Source organism: Ips typographus, linkage group LG2 (genome assembly GCF_016097725.1).
Source record: "Ips typographus isolate SLU linkage group LG2, UJ_Ityp_2.0, whole genome shotgun sequence".
Taxonomy (NCBI): Eukaryota; Metazoa; Arthropoda; class Insecta; order Coleoptera; family Curculionidae; genus Ips; species Ips typographus.
The window spans coordinates 1,616,364-1,637,239 of NC_138423.1; the positions used below are offsets into that span (position 1 = coordinate 1,616,364).

At 33.7% G+C, this 20,876-nt stretch overlaps 2 protein-coding genes across 6 annotated transcripts in view; one reads left to right on the plus strand and one right to left on the minus strand.

The window, feature by feature from the left end:
* Positions 1-20,876, minus strand: part of nolo (ADAMTS-like no long nerve cord) — a 219,832-nt gene that overhangs the window by 91,295 nt on the left and 107,661 nt on the right. The window lies entirely within an intron of this gene.
* LOC145725568 (uncharacterized) lies at positions 1,314-19,593 on the plus strand. The gene is made up of 5 exons (XM_081974364.1): positions 1,314-1,453; positions 3,866-4,297; positions 14,206-14,241; positions 19,018-19,213; positions 19,277-19,593. Exons 1-5 carry the CDS (start codon positions 1,382-1,384, stop codon positions 19,486-19,488), a joined length of 948 nt encoding a protein of 315 aa, XP_081830490.1. The 5' UTR covers positions 1,314-1,381; the 3' UTR covers positions 19,489-19,593.

A 20,876-nucleotide genomic window follows, 5' to 3' on the forward strand; every position in this document is an offset into this window, starting at 1 on the left:
TTGCTGTATTTTTAGACCTAAAGAGGGCATTTGAAACTGTCTCAAGAAGTATTTTATTGCAGAAACTTAGTAATGTGGGCCTCAAACATGTTGTGTTGCGGTGGTTTGAGTCGTACTTGAATGATAGGCGACAAAAAGTTAAGTTGAATAATAGTATGTCTGATTCTTTACCGGTTGAGTATGGGGTGCCACAGGGGACGGTTTTAGGACCGTTGTTGTTTTTATTGTATATAAATGATATTGTGGGCGTGGTTGAGAATTGTGGAGTCGAACTGTTCGCGGATGATACTATGATTTATATATCTGGAACTAACTTAATGCAGATGCAGCAGAAAGTAAATCAAGATTTGGAACATTTGTTTCATTGGTTGTGCAAGAATAACCTGAGCATAAATACAGCAAAAACTAAATTTTGTATATTTGGAAGAAAATGTAAATTGAATAGCTTTAATATTGACGACATAGATCTGAAAATGGATGGTCATAGCATATCTTATGAGCAAAACATCAAGTATTTGGGAGTAATTTTTGATCCATGTCTAACATTCCATGCTCATGCTGACTATACGTTAAGGAAATATGCAAAGAAAGTTAATTTTATTTCTAGAGTCGGAAAAAATTTGTCATTGTACACCAAACTATTGCTATATAATAGTATCGCTTCGCCGCATTTGCAGTTCTGTTCCACTCTTCTTTATGGTCTACCCAGTTTTAAGGTGCGGGAGTTCGAGATCGTACAGAACAGAGCGATGAGAACCATCCTTAAGTGTAATAGATATGTCTCAATAAGTACCATGCAGAAAACTTTGAATATGTTGTCCGTACGTCAGATGATAATGTTTGATGTGTATTTGTTTATTTTTAAAATGAAGCGGGGGTTACTGCCGGAATACCTGTGTAGAAAAATAACAACCTTTTCTGAGGTCCATAGTTACAGTACAAGAAATTGTGATGATTTTATTATTTTGAGACATTGTAATACAGATCAAGCCCTAAATTCGCCTTTATATAGAGGACTTCTTAATTATAATCAGCTACCAAAATGTATAAAACAATGTAATACTGTGAGAATGTTTAAAGTCCATCTACGCGAACACATTGTAAATATGTCCGCATTTTGAAAATATTTAGAATTGTATACCTATACTTACTGTTCTGTGTTTTTTGTATATAGCTATTAGCTAAATAAACAAATTTATTATAGGGACCTAGTCGAGACATCCGGTTTGTCGTGTTATATGGAAAAGGTTACTTACCGCCCGATCAGGAAATGCTGTACACACGAAACCATCAGAATCCCAAAAAATCGACGGCGAATTTCTGGGCGTTCCCCAAACCGCAAGGTTGTTAAAGAAATATAAATTGGAATAAGAAAACAAACATGGTATCACTTGTTCGGGTTTGTATAGAACAGCAACAAGGTCTATCTACAACAATGAACGCATTCGTCAGTGTAAGTGATCAACCTACTACTTAATCTTATTATAATTTTTATGGTATAACTTTGGGTTGGTGTGGCGTGTTTGATGTAGTTTACCTTCTGTGACTTAATCGGATTTTTGCTTAATTACCTACTTTTTTTATTCACTAATATTTTTTTTACATTTTCAAAAGTGTCGCTTCTAACTGTATTTACTTCATACTTTACTCACGTTTTTGCATTTTTAATTAGTGCTACACCTCACCTTGATAAACGATTTATTAGCATTCCTGATTATGACTCACACTGCTACATTTTTTTGTGTTAATTAATTCTGCATTAAGCTGGTAATCGTTTTGACTTAAAATGGTTTCTTTGGTAACAAATTTTATTTATATTAAAAAAAATATAATTAAAGGGCTAGTATTCTAAATTAAATCCAATTATAAATTAGTTCAAAGTTTGATATTTGTTGACTTAATTGAAATTAATGGTGGATTGTTTAAAGAATTGTGCAAAAAATACCTGTTTGGGTGTGGTTACGTAATTGAACCATTTTTCACACCGTTGGCCTTCTGTTTCCTGTTTTGTAAGCTAATTCAATTTTTGGTAGCAAGGTCGCTTAACAAAATTTTGACCTGAGATTTCGTCATTTAATTCACATAACTTGAAAAAAGTCGAATATTACAAGCTTTAGTTATTTCGTTTTGTTCGAACATAATAAACTGTAATTTTTTATACGGAATGGTACAGTTTTAAATCAAAAACCTGAAAATTGCGATTTTAGAGAACCTATTTGTGTCCTATTTAGTTCGTAGTCACTAGCGCTGATAATAACCTAACCTAACCTATTTTTTTGGTGTTTTTTTTTCATTAACTAGGAACTTTTTTTCTTTATATAATATTATTAACCTTCTTCTTGATGTTCTGATCGACAATTTTTGAGCTGTGCTTTTAGCTTGTTGTGACACTTTTTTTAAGTATTGTGTTGCGGCTGATTTCTTTCACTTTCTTTCTCTTTTTTTATTGTTTTCATTTGTCTTTAATTTTGTGACGTTTCGGGTGTTTATACACTTTTCATATTCCTTATTCTGTATTATTCTCATTTTGTCCCTTGCTTCTCTTTTTTTTATAATTTTATTATAAACTTGTACGAGTTTAGATTCAATATTCTTACTTAAGGTTAGTTAAATTATTATTAAAACTCGTTAAAATGCTTCAGGTTTTTTAAACTTTGTCCGTAAATCATTTCAACAGTCGCACTGTTTTACAATTTCATTTTGGTCTTTTCAGTGTAACACGTACAACAATACCCAACATTGTTGGGTACTACTAAACCTGGAACTCTGACAACACCGCACTACTTCTCAATCCGGCTTTGCCATTCTAAACCTTTTCTTCTTTCAGAAAGCATTTTTATACGTAAACGTCTAGTTTTCTCGCCCATGCCTCTTTAAAAAAAAATTTTTTGAAATATCTTCAAATGACACTCAAATGTTGCAAAAACAATTGTAAAAATAGTAGTCCTTTGAACTTGAATAAGCTGTGATTTTTACGAAATTTTTACTAATTGGTACCCACCAAGTTTTTTCTGCTTTTGATTAACCAAATTTTAAAACTGAAAACCTAATTTTTGGCTTGTTCTCAGGATACAACCTACTTCAACTAAGCACTGAGTACAAAAGACACTATAACTCTGAGAAAATAAAATTTAGAAAATTGACTCTTAAAAACTGTTAAAGAAATAGTAAGCTTTGCAAAAATTAAATTCAAATTTCACTTAGTGCAACTCTGGAGAACTGTCAGTAGCTTTATAAAGCCTCAAAAAATACTACTTTAAAGAGCAGCCTTTGATCATCAAACAAAGATTTTCTAAAGTGATATAGCTTTAAGTCAAAACAAATATGTTTTTACTTAGTACGGCTCTGGATTAATTTTAATCAGTTTAGAAATTCGCCTATAATGCTTTTAGTTCGGTTGTATAACCTTGTTGTCTTCGTATGGTCCCTCAAATAGTAGTATATGTTTGTCTAGTATTTTGCTCACAAAATGGCACTTTTATAATTGAACTTCCATTCATAATTCGTAAAGTATACTTTTAAAATACTTTCATAGTTGTGGTGAAATACGTTGTTGAAATTGGCCATTAGTGTATTAGTTGATAGAAGCAACACCTGTCCTTTTAATGTCAAAGTTTTAACTTTTTAACAAAGCTTTTAAACTGCAAAGTTTTGTCAAATTGACAGACAAAATTTACCAAAAATGTCATGTTAATGAGCTGTTAAATTTCTGATACAACCTTTAGGAGTTGTACAGATTGAGTAGGGCAGTTGTGACGTAATCTCACAACCGCTGTGTTAGCACACCTAGTATTGTCTTTCTCACCAATTGTGACTCATTGATTACATTAGTAATTTGATTTAACAATAAATAATTTCTTTTTAGACCGTTGTCATCTTGGGCGCTATCGCCTTCGCCAACGCTGGTGTTGGTGTACCATTGGCTTACGTGGCCTCTCCTTACACCAACTTGGTGGTAGCTGGTGCCATCCACGCTCCCGAAGGCCAATACGTTCACGATAACACGGAAAGACTGTACGATGACGGATCCTACAAGCCAGAATTGAGAGCTATTCCATTGGCCCCATCCCCATACGGATTGACTCCAGCTGGTTCCGGACTTGAAGGAGCCTACGTTCCCGACATCAACGAGAAACTCTACGACGACGGCAGCTACAGGCCAGAATTGAGAGCTATCCCATTGGCCCCATCGCCATACGGTTTGACTCCAGCTGGTTCCGGCCTTGAAGGCGCCTACGTCGGTGACATCAGCGAGAAATTGTACGATGACGGTTCTTACAGACCCGAACTTGTCCATTAAATTGTATATTTTAAATTAAATAAAAAAATTTAGAATGTAACTAATTAATTTTGTTTTTGTGTATAGTCAGGGCCTGTCCAACTTGGCAAACGATAGGACACGATTTATCTGTCTTGAACTTAAAAGAGCGAATAAACGCTTATGCTGACAATTGTTTTTGTGTTATTTAGCAATAAATGCCAAGAAGTCAGTGGTTTGGAACAGTAAAGGTGTCATGCTTCAGTACACAAGTCTAATATAAACTGGCTTCTATTCCGTTCATTACATATTTCTGTAAATGAATTTGTTTACAAAATAATCAGAAAGAAGAAAGAAAAATATTAAAATTTAAAAAAATGCAATTAGTCATTAAAGTGATAAAATTATTAACATTTGCTTATGAAAGGTATTTTAATCCAAATTACCAAAATTTTAATCCAAAATTAAATTTATAAAGTAAAATAGATCCTAATTACTAAGTTACCTAAATACCAAACAGACATAGAATGGACTACTAAAAGAAAAAAAAACATTACGTATAAAAAGGTCCAAGCCTATTACACCTGATTGAAATTTGAATTAAAATACTCTTCAGGGGAGTAGAAAGCTGTACTAGTAAGGAACTTTTTTATTCGAGTTTTAAACACACACAGTGACAACTCTCTTATCCTAGTATTAAAATATTTAATCGCCAAATACCCCAGGCCATCCCAACACCTTTGCAGGCGCCAGATCATCCCCGGCACGAATGCTATAGGCATGCATTTCCCGAAGAGTTGGAAAAAGGTCTAGGTTTTCCCTCACATACACCAGGCACGCAAACAAATAAAGACTAGGCACAGTCAAATCCCTCAAATCAATGCAGTCCTCCCTATAACTCAAACCAGATACTACCCTCACAGCCCTCCTCTGTAGTCCGAAAACCGTGTGCCTCCCCGCCGAATGTCCCCATGCAACAATTGCATAGCTAATGTCTCTTCTTCTTCTTCTTTTTTGAGATCTGACGATCTGTTATATTCAAGGTTGCCTCTGTATCAGCTCTTGGGAGGTGGATTGCCAGCTGTCTTTCCATCTTTTTGGTGGTCTTCCTGGTATTCTTTTGCCTACTGGTTTTCCTTCGAGGGCTATGCGAGGTAATCTGCTCACCTCCATGCGCTTCACATGCGCGTACCATTGCCTTTTCCTCTGTCTCCCCCATCTAATTACGTCCTGTACTCCGCATTGCTGTCTTACGTCCGTGTTTCTAATTCGGTCCCTTCTGGTCTTTCCGAGTATAGTTCTTAAGCTTCTCATTTCTGCCACCCTGAGCATGCTTTTAGTTTTAGTTGTTTCCTCGCGAACTTCTATGCCATATGTCATTATTGGTCGAACACATGTTTTATAGATTTTTATTTTACTGTCTTTGCGCATGTATTGGTTCGACCAGACTATTTGCCTTAAACATCCTGATATAGCCGTCGCCTTGTTCACTTGACTTCTCAAGTCTTTTACCGGATCGTGGTGGCCTGAGAGTTCTATTCCAAGATATTTAAATTGTGAGACTTGTTCAATAATATCATTTCCTACAACCAGTTTGCATCTTAGCGGATCTTTTGCAAATGTTAAACTTTTGGTTTTTTCTGTAGAGATGTTCATGTTTAACTCTCGGTTGACTTGATAGAATTTATGCAATTGTCTTTGCAGATCATCTTCTGTTTCTGCGATGATTGCTGCATCATCCGCATAGCACACCATGCTTATTCTGTTGTCTCCCATTCGATATCCCTTGTTCATGGCTGATACTTGTTCTATGATGCTATCCATTAGGAGATTGAATAGGAATGGACTGAGACTATCTCCTTGTCTGATGCCTCCTGGGGTTGGTATATCTTGTGTTAGATCATTGTCTACTTTTACTTTAGTTGTATTGTCGATGTTTAGTTTTCGTATAATTCTCACTATATTATCTGGTACTTTCTTATCTTTCAATGTTTTAATTATGTCAGGAAGGCGAGCTCTATCGAACGCTTTGGTCAAATCGATGAAACACACGTATGCGGGCGTGTTAAACTCTATAGCTTTTTCTTTGATTTGTTTAATTATGAATAGCTAATGTGTGTATGAAAAACTGCGAAATAAGCTGTTCATATTACACCAGCAGAGACACACCGAGAGAGATGCCGGAGAAGATAGACGCTCCTGGTAAGTTTCCCTGCAAGGGCATCAACATGCTCACATCACTGTAGTTTGGGATCCAAAGTCACACCCAGAAATGTCCCACTTTTGGTGTGTCCAACAATTCAACAACAGCGTCTTCAGCAGCAGTCATTCAGCAGTAGCATTAGATCAGAACCAGTCCTCTGTCTCTCCCGTGCCAACCTGGCAGCCCTCAACCCCTTCAGCAGAAAGAGAAACGGTGGTGTCATCGGCAAAGAGGGTGTATTCAACCGTTTGGTCATTATAAGGAATAGATAGACTTAACCATTTACACATTATTAGAAACCATATGATGGATTTAAAATAGTATATTATGTTATTAGGCGTAGAAAGAGGCGATTATTGTACTGAGCTCGGAATTGTCCAACAACTGAGCGAAGCATAATAATCGCTTTCTACGTCCGTTTAACGTATACTATTTTTTTTTCAAGCGGCATGTATACAGGGTGTATGGATTTGCGATGTTTTGACCGGAAAACCCAATTTGTTGGCTAGTTAGGATAATACTAGCATACATAATTTGGTCAATCATTTTAACACAATCTTATAAATTCAACTTTTTCATTAAGCATAATAAACCACTGATTTTTCATGTTTGTTTGCATTACAAACTTTTTATATTCACAACACAATTAACATAAATTAAAATATCAATTAATAGAATCTACACATTTTCTTTGTCGGTATTCGAACTATGAACCGTCAGTTTAAATGAGCAATTTTCAAATTTACAATTCTGCCATAAATGAAATTCCTGCCCCTTTACTTCATGGTCTACATTTAAAGTAGGTTGTTGTTGTGGGTTTGTTGAAATTACTGGTTCTCTGATATCATCTGTGGTATTGTTCTCCATTGGTTTTAAATTACAATCATTTACATCCAGAATTTTCATTGCTGTGTCATTTTTATTTCTTAAAGAATCGTCAATGTAGCCTTTTGCTACAGTTGTAGACCTCCAAACAGCGTGTCTTTTCAATGAGCAAATGTCTCCACCATTATCTACAAGAAGAGTTGCAGAGGTACGGCGAAGGCAGTGACCAGTATATTCTTTGACATCAGCCAATTTCAAAAACAACGCTATTTCCTTGGGAATACTTGAGATTTTGTGAATACCCATTAAAACTCTGTGGCAAACTCCATTTTGATATTTAATGAAAAAACGATCTGTATCAATAACATCTGGACGAAGAGACAAGTATTTTTTACAAATATTTATGTAAAATTCTCCAACAATTGTAATATGTTTCCATGTATTCAATATCTTGAATTCTCAAGTTTACCAGTTCATTACATCGACATGCCCCTGATATGCCGTATATTAAAACAACCTAAAAATGTTGAATATAGGTATTAAAAAAAATCATAAATTCATTTTTGTTTCGGATCTTACCTTTTGTCAGGTGCTTCTGTTAAAAAAGTGTCTACTTGGTTCTAGACTTTTTAGCTGCATAGTTTTCACTTTTTTGCTTTAAAAATGCTTGCACCTTTGTATACGATAGAACATTTATACTGTCTTTAATATTTAGCTCAGCTTGTCGAATTCTTCAATGATTTACTTAAATGGGCAAAATAGGCCAATACAACATTTTCGGTAAAATTGACCGCTTGGTGTTCTCTGGCCCAAGTGGTGAATTTATTGTACGCTCGTTCATACATTTCGCGGGACCTGCCAGGAATCAAATTATTTAGCGTATTTGACGCTATTGCTGCTAAAACAGGTGGTGTACAACTTATTTTATCACTATCACTCATTTCGGCGATTTAGGTCGCTTTACGGCTTCACTGAAACCTTATTTGACAATACAACAACGCAATTAGTAGTATTTTGAATTTTGGATTAGTGTGCCATGGACATCACGATTTTTGACAGATGACACAGTGAAAGCGTAATAAGGTAAACATAGGATGTGTATCGTTTCCTAGCCAGGTTAACCGATTAATTCATAGTAAATATACATATATAACGGTTATTATCAAAAATATCATTCTCATAGAACAACGGAGATTTGAAGCCAGAAAACCAGAGCAAATGGCCGATAACATTTTTGAAAGCCTATTTTCAAGAACCGCGTTCCGTGTAAATTCGGAGCGCGTAACCGTAATCGACAGATGACGCTAGACAGCCATGATACGCCCTCTGTTAGACAACTTTGGAAATAGCTTCGTGTTGTTATCGTATTAGCCTTGTTGTGTCAATCAGTTTTTGTCTTTTTGTGTCAGTCCGTTTGTTGATTTTGAATTTGATCACAAATTTAGCCCTGACACCTTCAGGAAAACTGTGTATTTCAGAATAAGAACATGAAAGGATTGTATTGCAGAGCCAAGCCTGACAAGCCAATCAAAGCAAAGTAAGTGTTAATTGCATTAATTTCATCTGCTTTTTTCTAAATGCAACGCTTTTAGTCTGGATCAAGTTCTGGACATATTTTTTTACCTCCTAGGATATGAAATAGCTTTTCTACGCCGGCAGTACAGGTACACAATAGGCTTATTTTAGACCGCTTGAAAATTTTTTTTATTTATTTATTTATTTACGGGGCATGCCCATGGCCTAGGTTAAATACACTTACAACGAACTAAACTATAAGAAAGAAACAACAAAAACAAAGGAGTACCAAACTCTCTTAAAGAAAATTGATCCTAGTGAAAGCAATGTACCACAACCTTACAATACTGTGGGTACGAACTACATAAATTTAGTCTAATATTTGAACATCCATTTGTAGATTCCTGATCTGTCTCCTAAACTGTACCAAAGTTCCACAAGAATAATCCAGCTGAGGTTTTTCGTTTGCCAGAGATAAAACTCTAGTCAGAAAAGAATTTGCGCGGTAGTTCAAGGTAGGTTAGGTTAGGAGTTTAGACAGCTTTAATAAAATTCCTTTCATACAAAATATTGAGTCTGAGACAACTTCCCGAGTCCAGTTTCGAAATTGCTGCTTCAAAAATAAATATGAACAATAATTTTTACATTTTCTAAAATGACAGAAATTCAGCATTTTTAATACCAGCCATACAAACTTAAATCTTTGAAATTTAATTAAATTAAGGAAAACATTTATTATTTTTCTGATTTCGTCTTAAAAACCCGTCGCGTTTAATTTTCTTCAGTATTTTCCCCGTAATGTTTACCTGTCAAACAGGCAATTTCTTTCCCTAAAAGTGCCCAAATAATCCACTTGCACGCTTATTTTAATCCCCTTCGCGTTTGCGTATAGTTCCCGGCAGAAAGAAATATCAAGAGTAGTTTTCGTAATTTCTTTCGGTTAAAGAACGCAGAGAAAACCAATTCCCCTTTAGGGTTCCATTGCAAATTTAATACCTTACAAAGTTGTTCCTGATCGGAAAATCTATAGCTTCTGAAAGGAACTAGAGAGTAATTGGGTGTGCAAGGTTATCGACAAACCTATAAAATCAATTGCAATTTGCAGTTTGTTACGACTTGCTAAATTGCAACGACTAAAGAAAGGTGTAATGGTCGGCAACAAGCCACATTGGGAAGCTAGGATTAGGCTTGTGTATACTTAAACCGTCTCGTTTTAGATGACTAACTTAGTTCATTGCGATTACGTGTCATAATATAATAATAATTTCTAACATTTTGCTAGTTTGCTAGCTAGACAAAGGCCTAATTTAAACACAGGCAGTTGTTACTTGACTAGGCAAATAAACAATCAGTGATTCAATCGGGCATCACTTTGTGATTTGCTAAGGCATTTATCATTTTTCAAGCTCTACGTAATAGTATTTTCACTAAAAAAACAAAAATATACTTGTTGCTTTTAACATATAATACAGTGTGTCCCAAATTGATTCATGTGATTGGTTCAATGACAGGAAAATTTACCAATTTTACCAGTCAATTTATGGGTCTAATTGAAATTTGCTTGAAAAATATCATTTTCCTGTCCTGACTGTCATTAATTTGAGAAGTCATAAATCTGAATCGCTATATTTTTCATGCACTCCCTGAATAATGGCGGCACTGAAGGACTGTGAAACTCCAGAGATAAGTTTAGCAGTTCTTTAGGAAAATTTCAGCTTTCTTTAAAATTTTTCGAGTTATTAAGGAAAAACTGGTTTAGTGTAACAAATTTTCAAATCAGTTGAAATTCTGGTATAAAATTTGAACAGCCTATAACTCGGTTATTTTTTGAGAGTTCAGGGAAGTTGAATCGCTTAAATTAGCCGTCTTGAGCTCCTCTTTCCAGTAGTGTTGAGCAAAAAATTCTATCTCAAAAAATGTGTACAGGGTGACCGAAAACATTCAATCACCATACTTTTCCTGCACACCCTGTATACTGGAAGCTAAAACGGTCCTGTAACCTCACGGTGCTAAGTTAAGAACATTTTTGGTCTCCTGCAATTTTTTTTTAACAGTCACCGTTTTCGAGTAATTCAGGAAAAACTGGTTTGTTAAGTTAGTAAAAAGGACTAAGTTGCTTGTAAAACCCACTTGGAGTGACCGAATCATATTTTTAAGCACATTTTTCTAATTCTCATTAAATTTTCTATCTAATGACATAAAAAATCACTTCAAAATCAAGTAAAGTCAGAGAGAAAAGTGGTCAAAATATAAAATTCCAGAGACACAATTTGAAAGAAAAGTCAGCGACAATATCGCCCACTTGGAGTAAGAAAATGACTGTTTCAAGCACATTTTTGAAATCCTCATTAAATTTCCTATCTGATAATATAAAACAACAATACAAAATTTAATACAGTCAGGGGAAAAATGGGTGTCAAAGTTTAAACTGCTAGTAACACCGTTTGATTAAACAGTCACGGACAAAATCGCTTGTAAAACGCACTTAGAGTAAGAAAATTACTGTTTTAAGTACATTTTTGAAATCCTCATTAAATTTCCTATCTGATAATATAAAACAACAATACAAAATTTAATACAGTCAGGGGAAAAATGGGTGTCAAAGTTTAAACTGCTAGTAACACCGTTTGAATAAACAGTCACGGACAAAATCGCTTGTAAAACGCACTTAGAGTAAGAAAATTACTGTTTTAAGTACATTTTTGAAATCCTCATTAAATTTCCTATCTGATAACATAAAACAACACTACAAAATTTAATACAGTCAGGGGAAAAATAGGGGTCAAAGTTTGAACTGCTAGTAACACCGTTTGACTAAACAGTTACGGACAAAATCGCTTCTAAAACCCACTTAGAGTGAGAAAATGACTGTTTTAAGCACAGTTTTGAAATCGTCATTAAATTTACTATCTGATAATATAAAACAACACTACAAAATTTAATACAGTCAGGGGAAAAATGGGTGTCAAAGTTTGAACTGCTAGTAACACCGTTTGAATAAACAGTCACGTACAAAATCGCTTGTAAAACCCACTTAGAGTGAGAAAATTACTGTTTTAAGCACAGTTTTGAAATCGTCATTAAATTTACTATCTGATAATATAAAACAACAATACAAAATTTAATACAGTCAGGGGAAAAATGTTTGTCAAAGTTTGAACTGCTAGTAACACCGTTTGAAGAAACAGTCACGGACAAAATCGCTTGTAAAACGCACTTAGAGTAAGAAAATTACTGTTTTAAGTACATTTTTGAAATCCTCATTAAATTTCCTATCTGATAACATAAAACAACACTACAAAATTTAATACAGTCAGGGGAAAAATAGGGGTCAAAGTTTGAACTGCTAGTAACACCGTTTGACTAAACAGTTACGGACAAAATCGCTTCTAAAACGCACTTAGAGTAAGAAAATTACTGTTTTAAGTACATTTTTGAAATCCTCATTAAATTTCCTATCTGATAACATAAAACAACACTACAAAATTTAATACAGTCAGGGGAAAAATAGGGGTCAAAGTTTGAACTGCTAGTAACACCGTTTGACTAAACAGTTACGGACAAAATCGCTTCTAAAACCCACTTAGAGTGAGAAAATGACTGTTTTAAGCACAGTTTTGAAATCGTCATTAAATTTACTATCTGATAATATAAAACAACACTACAAAATTTAATACAGTCAGGGGAAAAATGGGTGTCAAAGTTTGAACTGCTAGTAACACCGTTTGAATAAACAGTCACGCACAAAATCGCTTGTAAAACCCACTTAGAGTGAGAAAATTACTGTTTTAAGCACAGTTTTGAAATCGTCATTAAATTTACTATCTGATAACATAAAACAACACTACAAAATTTAATACAGTCAGGGGAAAAATGTTTGTCAAAGTTTGAACTGCTAGTAACACCGTTTGAAGAAACAGTCACGGACAAAATCGCTTGTAAAACTCACTTAGAGTGAGAAAATGACTGTTTTAAGCACATTGTTGAAATCCTCATTAAATTTCCTATCTGATAACATAAAACAACACTACAAAATTTAATACAGTCAGGGGAAAAATGGGTGTCAAAGTTTGAACTGCTAGTAGCCTCGTTTAAATAAACAGTCACGGACAAAATCGCTTGTAAAACTCACTTAGAGTAAGAAAATGATTTTTCTAAGTACATTTTTGAAATCCTCATTAAATTTCCTATCTGATAACATAAAGCAACACTACAAAATTTAATACAGTCAGGGAAAAAATGGGTGTCAAAGTTTGAACTGCTAGTAACACCGTTTGAATAAACACTCACGGACAAAATCGCTTGTAAAACCCACTACGAGTAAGAAAATTACTGTTTTAAGTACATTTTTGAAATCCCCATTAAATTTCCTATCTGATAACATAAAACAACACTACAAAATTTAATACAGTCAGGGGAAAAATAGATGTCAAAGTTTGAACTGCTAGTAACACCGTTTGAATAAACACTCACGGACAAAATCGCTTGTAAAACCCACTTAGAGTGAGAAAATTACTGTTTTAAGCACATTTTTGAAATCCTCATTAAATTTCCTATCTGATAATCGAAAAAGCCTTTACTGTTTACCGTAAAGTACCCTCTATTACTGAATACAATTTTTGTTTCAAATCTGTATCATTTTTAATGTCCTAAATACACCGACTTACTTTTTGGTGGTTCACCCGGTACATTAGAAATCAAACCATCTCAATAAACATTGCAAAACAAAAATCGAAAAATGAAGCATTGACATTTCCCTAGTGACAACTTTCAATGGTTTCTTTTATTTCAATGCATAAATAAAATTAATAAAAAAATACATGGTGAAACGTTTATTTTCAAAAAGTTTTCCGTTTAAAATTCATATAGCAAAGTGAGGTTGTTTTTTAATGTAAAATTTATGATTGACATATATGGACACCCTGTATAAGAGAGTCAAGAGGAACAAGTTTGAGTTAATTAAGATACGAGACTATATCATTCATTCTACAAACTGGCAAGATTCTATTAAAACTTGATGTTACAGTTTAGAATGTACACAATAGAATCTCAGCAACTCCATTTTGGAACTTAGATAATGACGTCCTTTTCGTAAAAGTTTGCAGGACGTTCCTTTCGTCCTTCAGCCTCAATAAGAAACTGATGTTACCTTAGAATTAGTCATCAAAATCAGAATATTTCTAATCACCTTAAACAGCTGTTTACTTGATTTATTGTTTATAAAAGTGACATATAAAATTCCTAAGTGGATTTCATCATATCTACCTATGCTCCCATGCGTTAATGGTAAAGAAATGTTGTATATCACCCATTTTTCTTTAGATAGGGGTGTGGACTGACTTATGGGCAAGGTTGTCCGCCTATATAAAATAGGTTATGGCACATGCAAAAACAGCATTTGCAGTGGACAAATCAGCAGACAAAAGACATGTACGCTCTGGTAAGTGTTTGTATTATGTTTTTTTTTTAGTCAGGTGATTGGGTTTTTTTTATTTTAAGGTATTTAACATAATACAAAAATTTGTTAAATGTCTAAGCAAGGTAACTGCAACTTTTAAAATTTTTATTTCTGAAAGTATTTTTTTGTCTTGCTTGAATTTAAAAATCTACAATATTTTAAGAGTTTGGGTTATAATGACAATTTAAATACTTGAATTTACATGCTTTAGCAATCAAAAACTTTAGCTTTTTGGTCGTTCCTTAATTTCATAAAAATATATCTTTTAGTCTTTAATTTTTGATGAGCTCAAAATTCAGGATACCTAAAACAGTTACGAAAATTCTTTGTTCTCTAATTTTTTATTAATAAAGTCTTCTACATGTATAACATTGTTCATCTATTGTATTTATTAACTTATTATTACTAGTAAATGGAAGTTGATAAGTTAATATTCTTAAAATTGTTTTTTTTGGGGCTGAAAACTTAATAATTATTGTGGAAGAATTTCTAACAGTAATTAGTTCATATAATAAGGTTTCCAAGCAATTTCTTTTCAAATTTTTGCGTTTAAGATCATAAACCTGCAACTTCTTTGCAAGTTTACTTTGTCGTGCCGTTATAAGTCAGTAAACTGTTATTTTACTCACTAGTTTTGAATAGATGATATTAACACCCATTACCTACCCGTGAGTAATGAGTCATTACTCACTGGTTTTGTCCACCTGCGGACACCAACAATACACAGGGTGGTCCAAATTGATTCAAAGGTGGAAAGTACATGAAAAATAAAATCCAACGTGATCACCTTAAAGGTGAGCCACTAAAACTATTTTTTTGGTTTTTAATTCCTAAACGAAAAAAAGTTACTCAAATGAATTTTTGTGTCAATTTAGAATTATTTTCAATTTTTTTAAATAAAATGAACAAATACGGGGGCTGTTCAAGAAAGATTGACAGCTTTAAATTTCCTTAAACTGTAACTTTATTTTATTAATTCTTAACAAAATATTTTAGTGTATTAATTAAGATAAAAAAAAATTTTTGGGCACAAACTTAGGGATCGCTAGCTCCGATAGGGGGCACTTTTCAACCATAGTTTATATGGCACTTTGGCGTTTAATTTGTTTGTACTTTCTACCCTTTAAGTGTCCTACAATAAACTTGGACCAACCTGTATAGCAAAAATCAAAGTAAAATGGATTAACGTAAAAATTAATAGAAACTTGAATGTTTTGAATGTAACGTTTTTAAACTTTTGCTTCTTCAGTTCATAGTGTTATTCCTAAACCTTGCTTTTCCATTCTAATACATTTTTACCTCATATTTTGACAGAGGACATTTGGCTGTCATTTACAGCTCTGTTTTTCGTTCTGCTCTAAACCTGGAAACTGTCAAATTCAATCTCATAAAGGTACAAAGTTACAAAATCAGTGTAGTTTTGTTGAATGCATTTTATACCATCATTTTTGGCATTTATAATATTTGATTGTCTGTTTCTGTCTTCAAAATCCTCCATAAAGCTGTAAAACCACAAATCACGCTTAAAATCAGTCTAAGCAGTACCAAACGTATTTTATAGCTTCATGAGTGGAATTTTGGCAGTTATGATATTTGGCCGTCAGTTACTGCTCTGTTTTTTGTTATTTTACCAACATGGAAACTGTCAAATTCAATCCCATAGAGGTACAAAACAACGCAACATAGGTACTTGAAAAGTAACAAAAAAACAATTTGACTTTTGTTGAATATTTTATACCATAATCAGTACATTTTTGGAATTTATAACATTGGATTGTGTGTTTCTGACTTATTTAAGTCTATTTTTAAATATTTCAGCCATCAAAATCCTCTCCATAAAGTAGTAAAACCACAACACATTTTTAAAATCCAGTAAAATCAGTATAAACATTAACAAAGGTATTTTTATAGCTTTATGAGGGAAGTTTTTACAGTTATGACATTTGGCCGTCAGTTTCAATTCTGTCTTAAACCTGCACTCTGTCAGATTCAATCAATCCCATGAAGGTACAAAACAACGCAACCTACTTGAAAAGTAACAAATTGAGTATGACTTGATTTTTGCTAAAGCTGTCAAATTGTCCGTTACCAAACCAATCACTAGCAGGTAAGGTGTGTTATTTTCTTTCGTTGTGAATGCTTACAACAGTCGAAGAAAAAGTATAGTATTCTACTGGCTATTATTCACCTTATGATCACTTCATCTTCGTGAGTAATAGCTATCGATACATGCTCGTTGAATAATATACTATTATTTGACCGAAAGTGTAAGATTTACAGCAATCAAAACTTTTTTCTCTTGTAATGAAAGAGAGACTTGAATTTTTACAGCAATAAAACAACAAATTCTTTCTGGACTATGTACGAGTCATTTTGTAAATATGTACTAATACACTTGAATCATTTGAAATATTTTAATAAACAGGTAATAATTTTTAGGTCACGTTGTAGGTCAGAAAAATAAGATACATATAGATTTTTTTAAATTTTGAACACAGAAACTTGTTGACATAATATGCAACTAATTGGTGGGTCTACGACACTGGCCTGAAGATGGTTTAACCGGTTGTTACCAAATAAATGAATATTGTGGCAACAAATTTTTCCGTTTTTCTTATGATTATTGGTTTCATGGCTTCGAGTATTAGAACAATCGCTTTCTACTTGAAATTCATTAATTTTAGCATTAAACTGAATTGTTTTGAAAATGATTTATTTTAGCTCCAGGTGCAATGAATTATTCAATTTGCAATAAATCAATAATCAAGTGAGTTTGTAAAATACACAAGATTTTTACTTTTTAAGAACGAGCAATATCATTCAAATTTTAAATTCTATCTAACCAAAAATTGAATCTAACTGGTATTGTTTGTTCATTCACATTCCTCTTGGAATGCGGTAACACCATTACCCATTCCACACAATTATGTTAATTTACAACCAATTTTCTTTATTGTTGTTGCATATGAACCTTCGACTATAGAGGCGCGACCACGTCTGCAGATCTTAATGCAACTAAATTGCAGCACCCATATTTTTTCTCATATCAACTTTTTTAATCGTATTAAAAGTAAGGTCAGCCTGCTTGGTTAACACGATTAACGGTGAAAAACTGGACATTGTGTAGGCAATAATAATAAAAGTAACGTTTGTTACGTATTAGATGTGATTCTCATGGATCTTAAGTTTTTGATATAACAGAATTACAGTAACAATGATGTTCCATATTTAGAGAGTAAGTTTCAAAATGTCCCACACTTGAAAATGTACATAAATTGCTTTAATTTAAATATACTGTAATACAGAGTGAAACTTGATATTATACAGTCAATAAAAATTACTGATATTATAGCCATTGTGCTAATTAACTATTGTTAATCATTCGATCTGATTTACAAATTAAATTGTTATATTAAATTTCAGTAATTAAATGGTTATTAGTGGGTTACTAGGCAGTAAGACAGCCAGTGATGCAATTGAATCCAGATTTGTGTTTAACAAACCCTACAAAATACAAATAAAACAGACAAACAAACAACCATATACATACTAACAAGTTTTGATAGATTGTCATGCTAAACTGTAATGTGCGTATCTCTTTTTGTCTTCTCTTTAGTATATTTAAAACTTTAAAAAGGATGTCTAAAATATCATGTATCTTAATTGACTGAAGTAAGAGACTGGTGAGAGATACAGAGTGGGTTACGTAGAGAAATTTTTTTTCTTAGAACCTTTTAATATTCCGTGTGCAATGGTACCGAGTTCGCATTTTCTAGAATTCGGTAACAACTTTTTTTTGTATCCGTGAGTAATTTGATTTTTGACGGTTTGATGTAGGAAATTTGTCATTAGTGAACAAGTGGCAATATGAGAAAAAAAGTAAAATTTAAAATTCATATTAAGAAAATGTGTTTTGACAAAATTTAATAAATATGATAATCTTGTGAAAGTAACTTTTTAATGTAGAATCTTGTAAAACATATTTTAACAGTAAAATAAAAGAAAACCAATTCCTCATCATCCACTTCTATACAGTACTAAACATGGAAATTCTATATAAAAACGTTGGAAATCATATTCATTGATGATTGCCTCTATTTAACCGATTATCTCTTAAGATTTCCAAGATGACAATAGTGATATTTTAAACACCCTGTAAAGCAAAAATATCAAATAACTGACTTATTCAATAATAAAATACAGATTTGACTTAATTTTGAGCAATATACTAATTTATGGCATAATACATTTTTTCCTTGACCAACTTGTATTGTTAGATGGTGAATAAATTGAGTTTTACTAATAGATACAGAATGGACTATGTTTTCAATTTAACAATTCATAACGTTATTTTGAGTAGGTAATTTGGAAATTATTATAAGTCTATTTAGTTTGTTCTCAGAACAAAATATCTTATCCAAAATATAAAAATTAACTCTAAACTGCATTTTTAAATGAAATACATATTCTAGTATATGGTCAACTAAATTGATTTTTTGGTGTAATTCATTATACTTCTCTATGAACAATTTCAAATTTTTTGATTTTTTGCATAAAATTGTTTTTTCCAACATAAAATTTCAATGATTTTCCAGAATTATTCTCACAGTTAGGCTAGTGAAATAAGTACTATAAGAGTTTTTTATTGAAAAGTTTCAAGAAGGTTGTACAAGATTTCAAATACGTTAATTATATTTAACTTTTACATTAATCAATCATTCCTGTACATAAATTATTATTAAAAAAAAATTATTTCAGTCGGCAATCACTCTTCTTGGCGCCTTAGCCTGCGCATCAGCTGGAGGAATCGGCTTGGGACTGTCAGGAGCTGTTGACAGTGCTGCTATCATTGCCGGACCATCTGGAGTGGTGCAAAGAACCGGATTGGGACTTGTCGGACCTATTGCCGCACCTGGTGCCATCATCGCCGGAGGTTTAGGTTTGGGTGTTCCTGGTAAGACTTTTTAAAGTTCCATCAAAAAAAGGAGGTTTTCTAAAAAATTCATAAACGTTGCAGGTTTGGTTTCTGCTGGTGTGGTACCTGGTGCCGTGGTTGCTGGTCCAGGTTTAGGTTTGGGTTTGGGTCTGGCCGGACCCGGTTTGACCGCCAAAGCTTTGGGTTTGGTCGGTTCCGGAATCGAAGGACAATGGGTACCCGACATCAACGAGAAATTGCACGATGACGGTTCTTACAAACCCGCCATCTACTCTCCTCTCTCGCAATTGTAGATTTCCACCTCTTTGAAAACAACGGAATGTGTAATTTTGCCTTGACTGAGATGCCGTATGCTGTGTACCTTATTTTAATAAAATTGTAACTTTTTGTACGTACAAGTTGTTTTGTTTCAAACAAGTACAATTTTTCTTCCACTAGAGATGTACCTACTTAACAATTAAAACACTATACAGGCTCGGGTGTTCACATTTATAGGAAATGTAAAAGTAAGAAAAAGATCATGTTCTGTAGCCATATACTGTTGGAACTTTAATTTTCGAGATATAGGGCGTTAAACTTTGTTCATACACAAGAGCAGAGCAAGTTTCAGATTTACCCATACACCCATATACATAACCTTTGACTTCTCCATCCAACGATTCAATATCCAACACCTTAATTTCTTAGCTGCTTCATTAACAAGTATTAAGTTTCGTTATAGGTATATCTTTTACTTTATACTTTGGGTCAGAAAACTATCAGAACATCTGAGGGTTTCCTACTTTAGTTCCTGCTCTTAAAAAGTCGGTGGCGTTTTGAACCCCTTTTTTGTGGTTCTTATCTTCGTTCTAATGACTTTCTGGTTTTTTTGTGGTTATCACCATTCTCTTTGTTCTTGTACCCTCTTTGTTCCTCAAGCAGCGCCATTATCTCATCTGTCATCCAATCGTGTTTTTGTCCTTTTCGTTTATGTCCCAATTCTGCCTTCGCAACATTAGTCATGGCAGCCTCCATTTCTTCCCATACGTCACCCATGTTAGCTTCCTCTGCCGTCTGTCTATCTATCTATGGTTGTCAGTATTTTTTCATTAAGATTTTTGGTATCTTTGTTTTGTGTTTCTTCATCTTTAAGTCTTTCGTAATCTATCTTTCGCTGTGGTATTTTGATTTTGATTACCGCCATCAAGAGAACATGGTCTGAGGGCAGATCGGTGCCCAGATAGATGCATATGCTATCTTTACCGGTGTCCCATAACGTTTGTTGATGAGTATGTAACCGATCTGAGCGGATTTTGTTGTCTGGTCGATCTCCTGGAGCCTTCCACGTATATAAGCGTCTAGGTGGCAGCTTGTACCATGTGTTTGTTATTTTCATGTTTTCCTCCTGGTCGAACTGGCAAAGACGTTCGCCACAATCATTGCGTAATCCTAATCCATAAGGTCCCACCAATGCTTTAAATCTTCCTTCTCCCACTTTGGAGTTGAAATCACCAATAATCATGTTTATCTCATGATTTTTAACTTATTTGAGTACTTGCTTTAATTCTTCATAAAACGTCTCGATCTCATCTTCTGTTGAATCTATGGTGGGTGCATGCACCTGGATGATATTCCTCTAGTAGGTTGGCCAGTTTTCCGTCCTCATATAAGCTACGCACATTCCAAGTACCAACCCTTACTT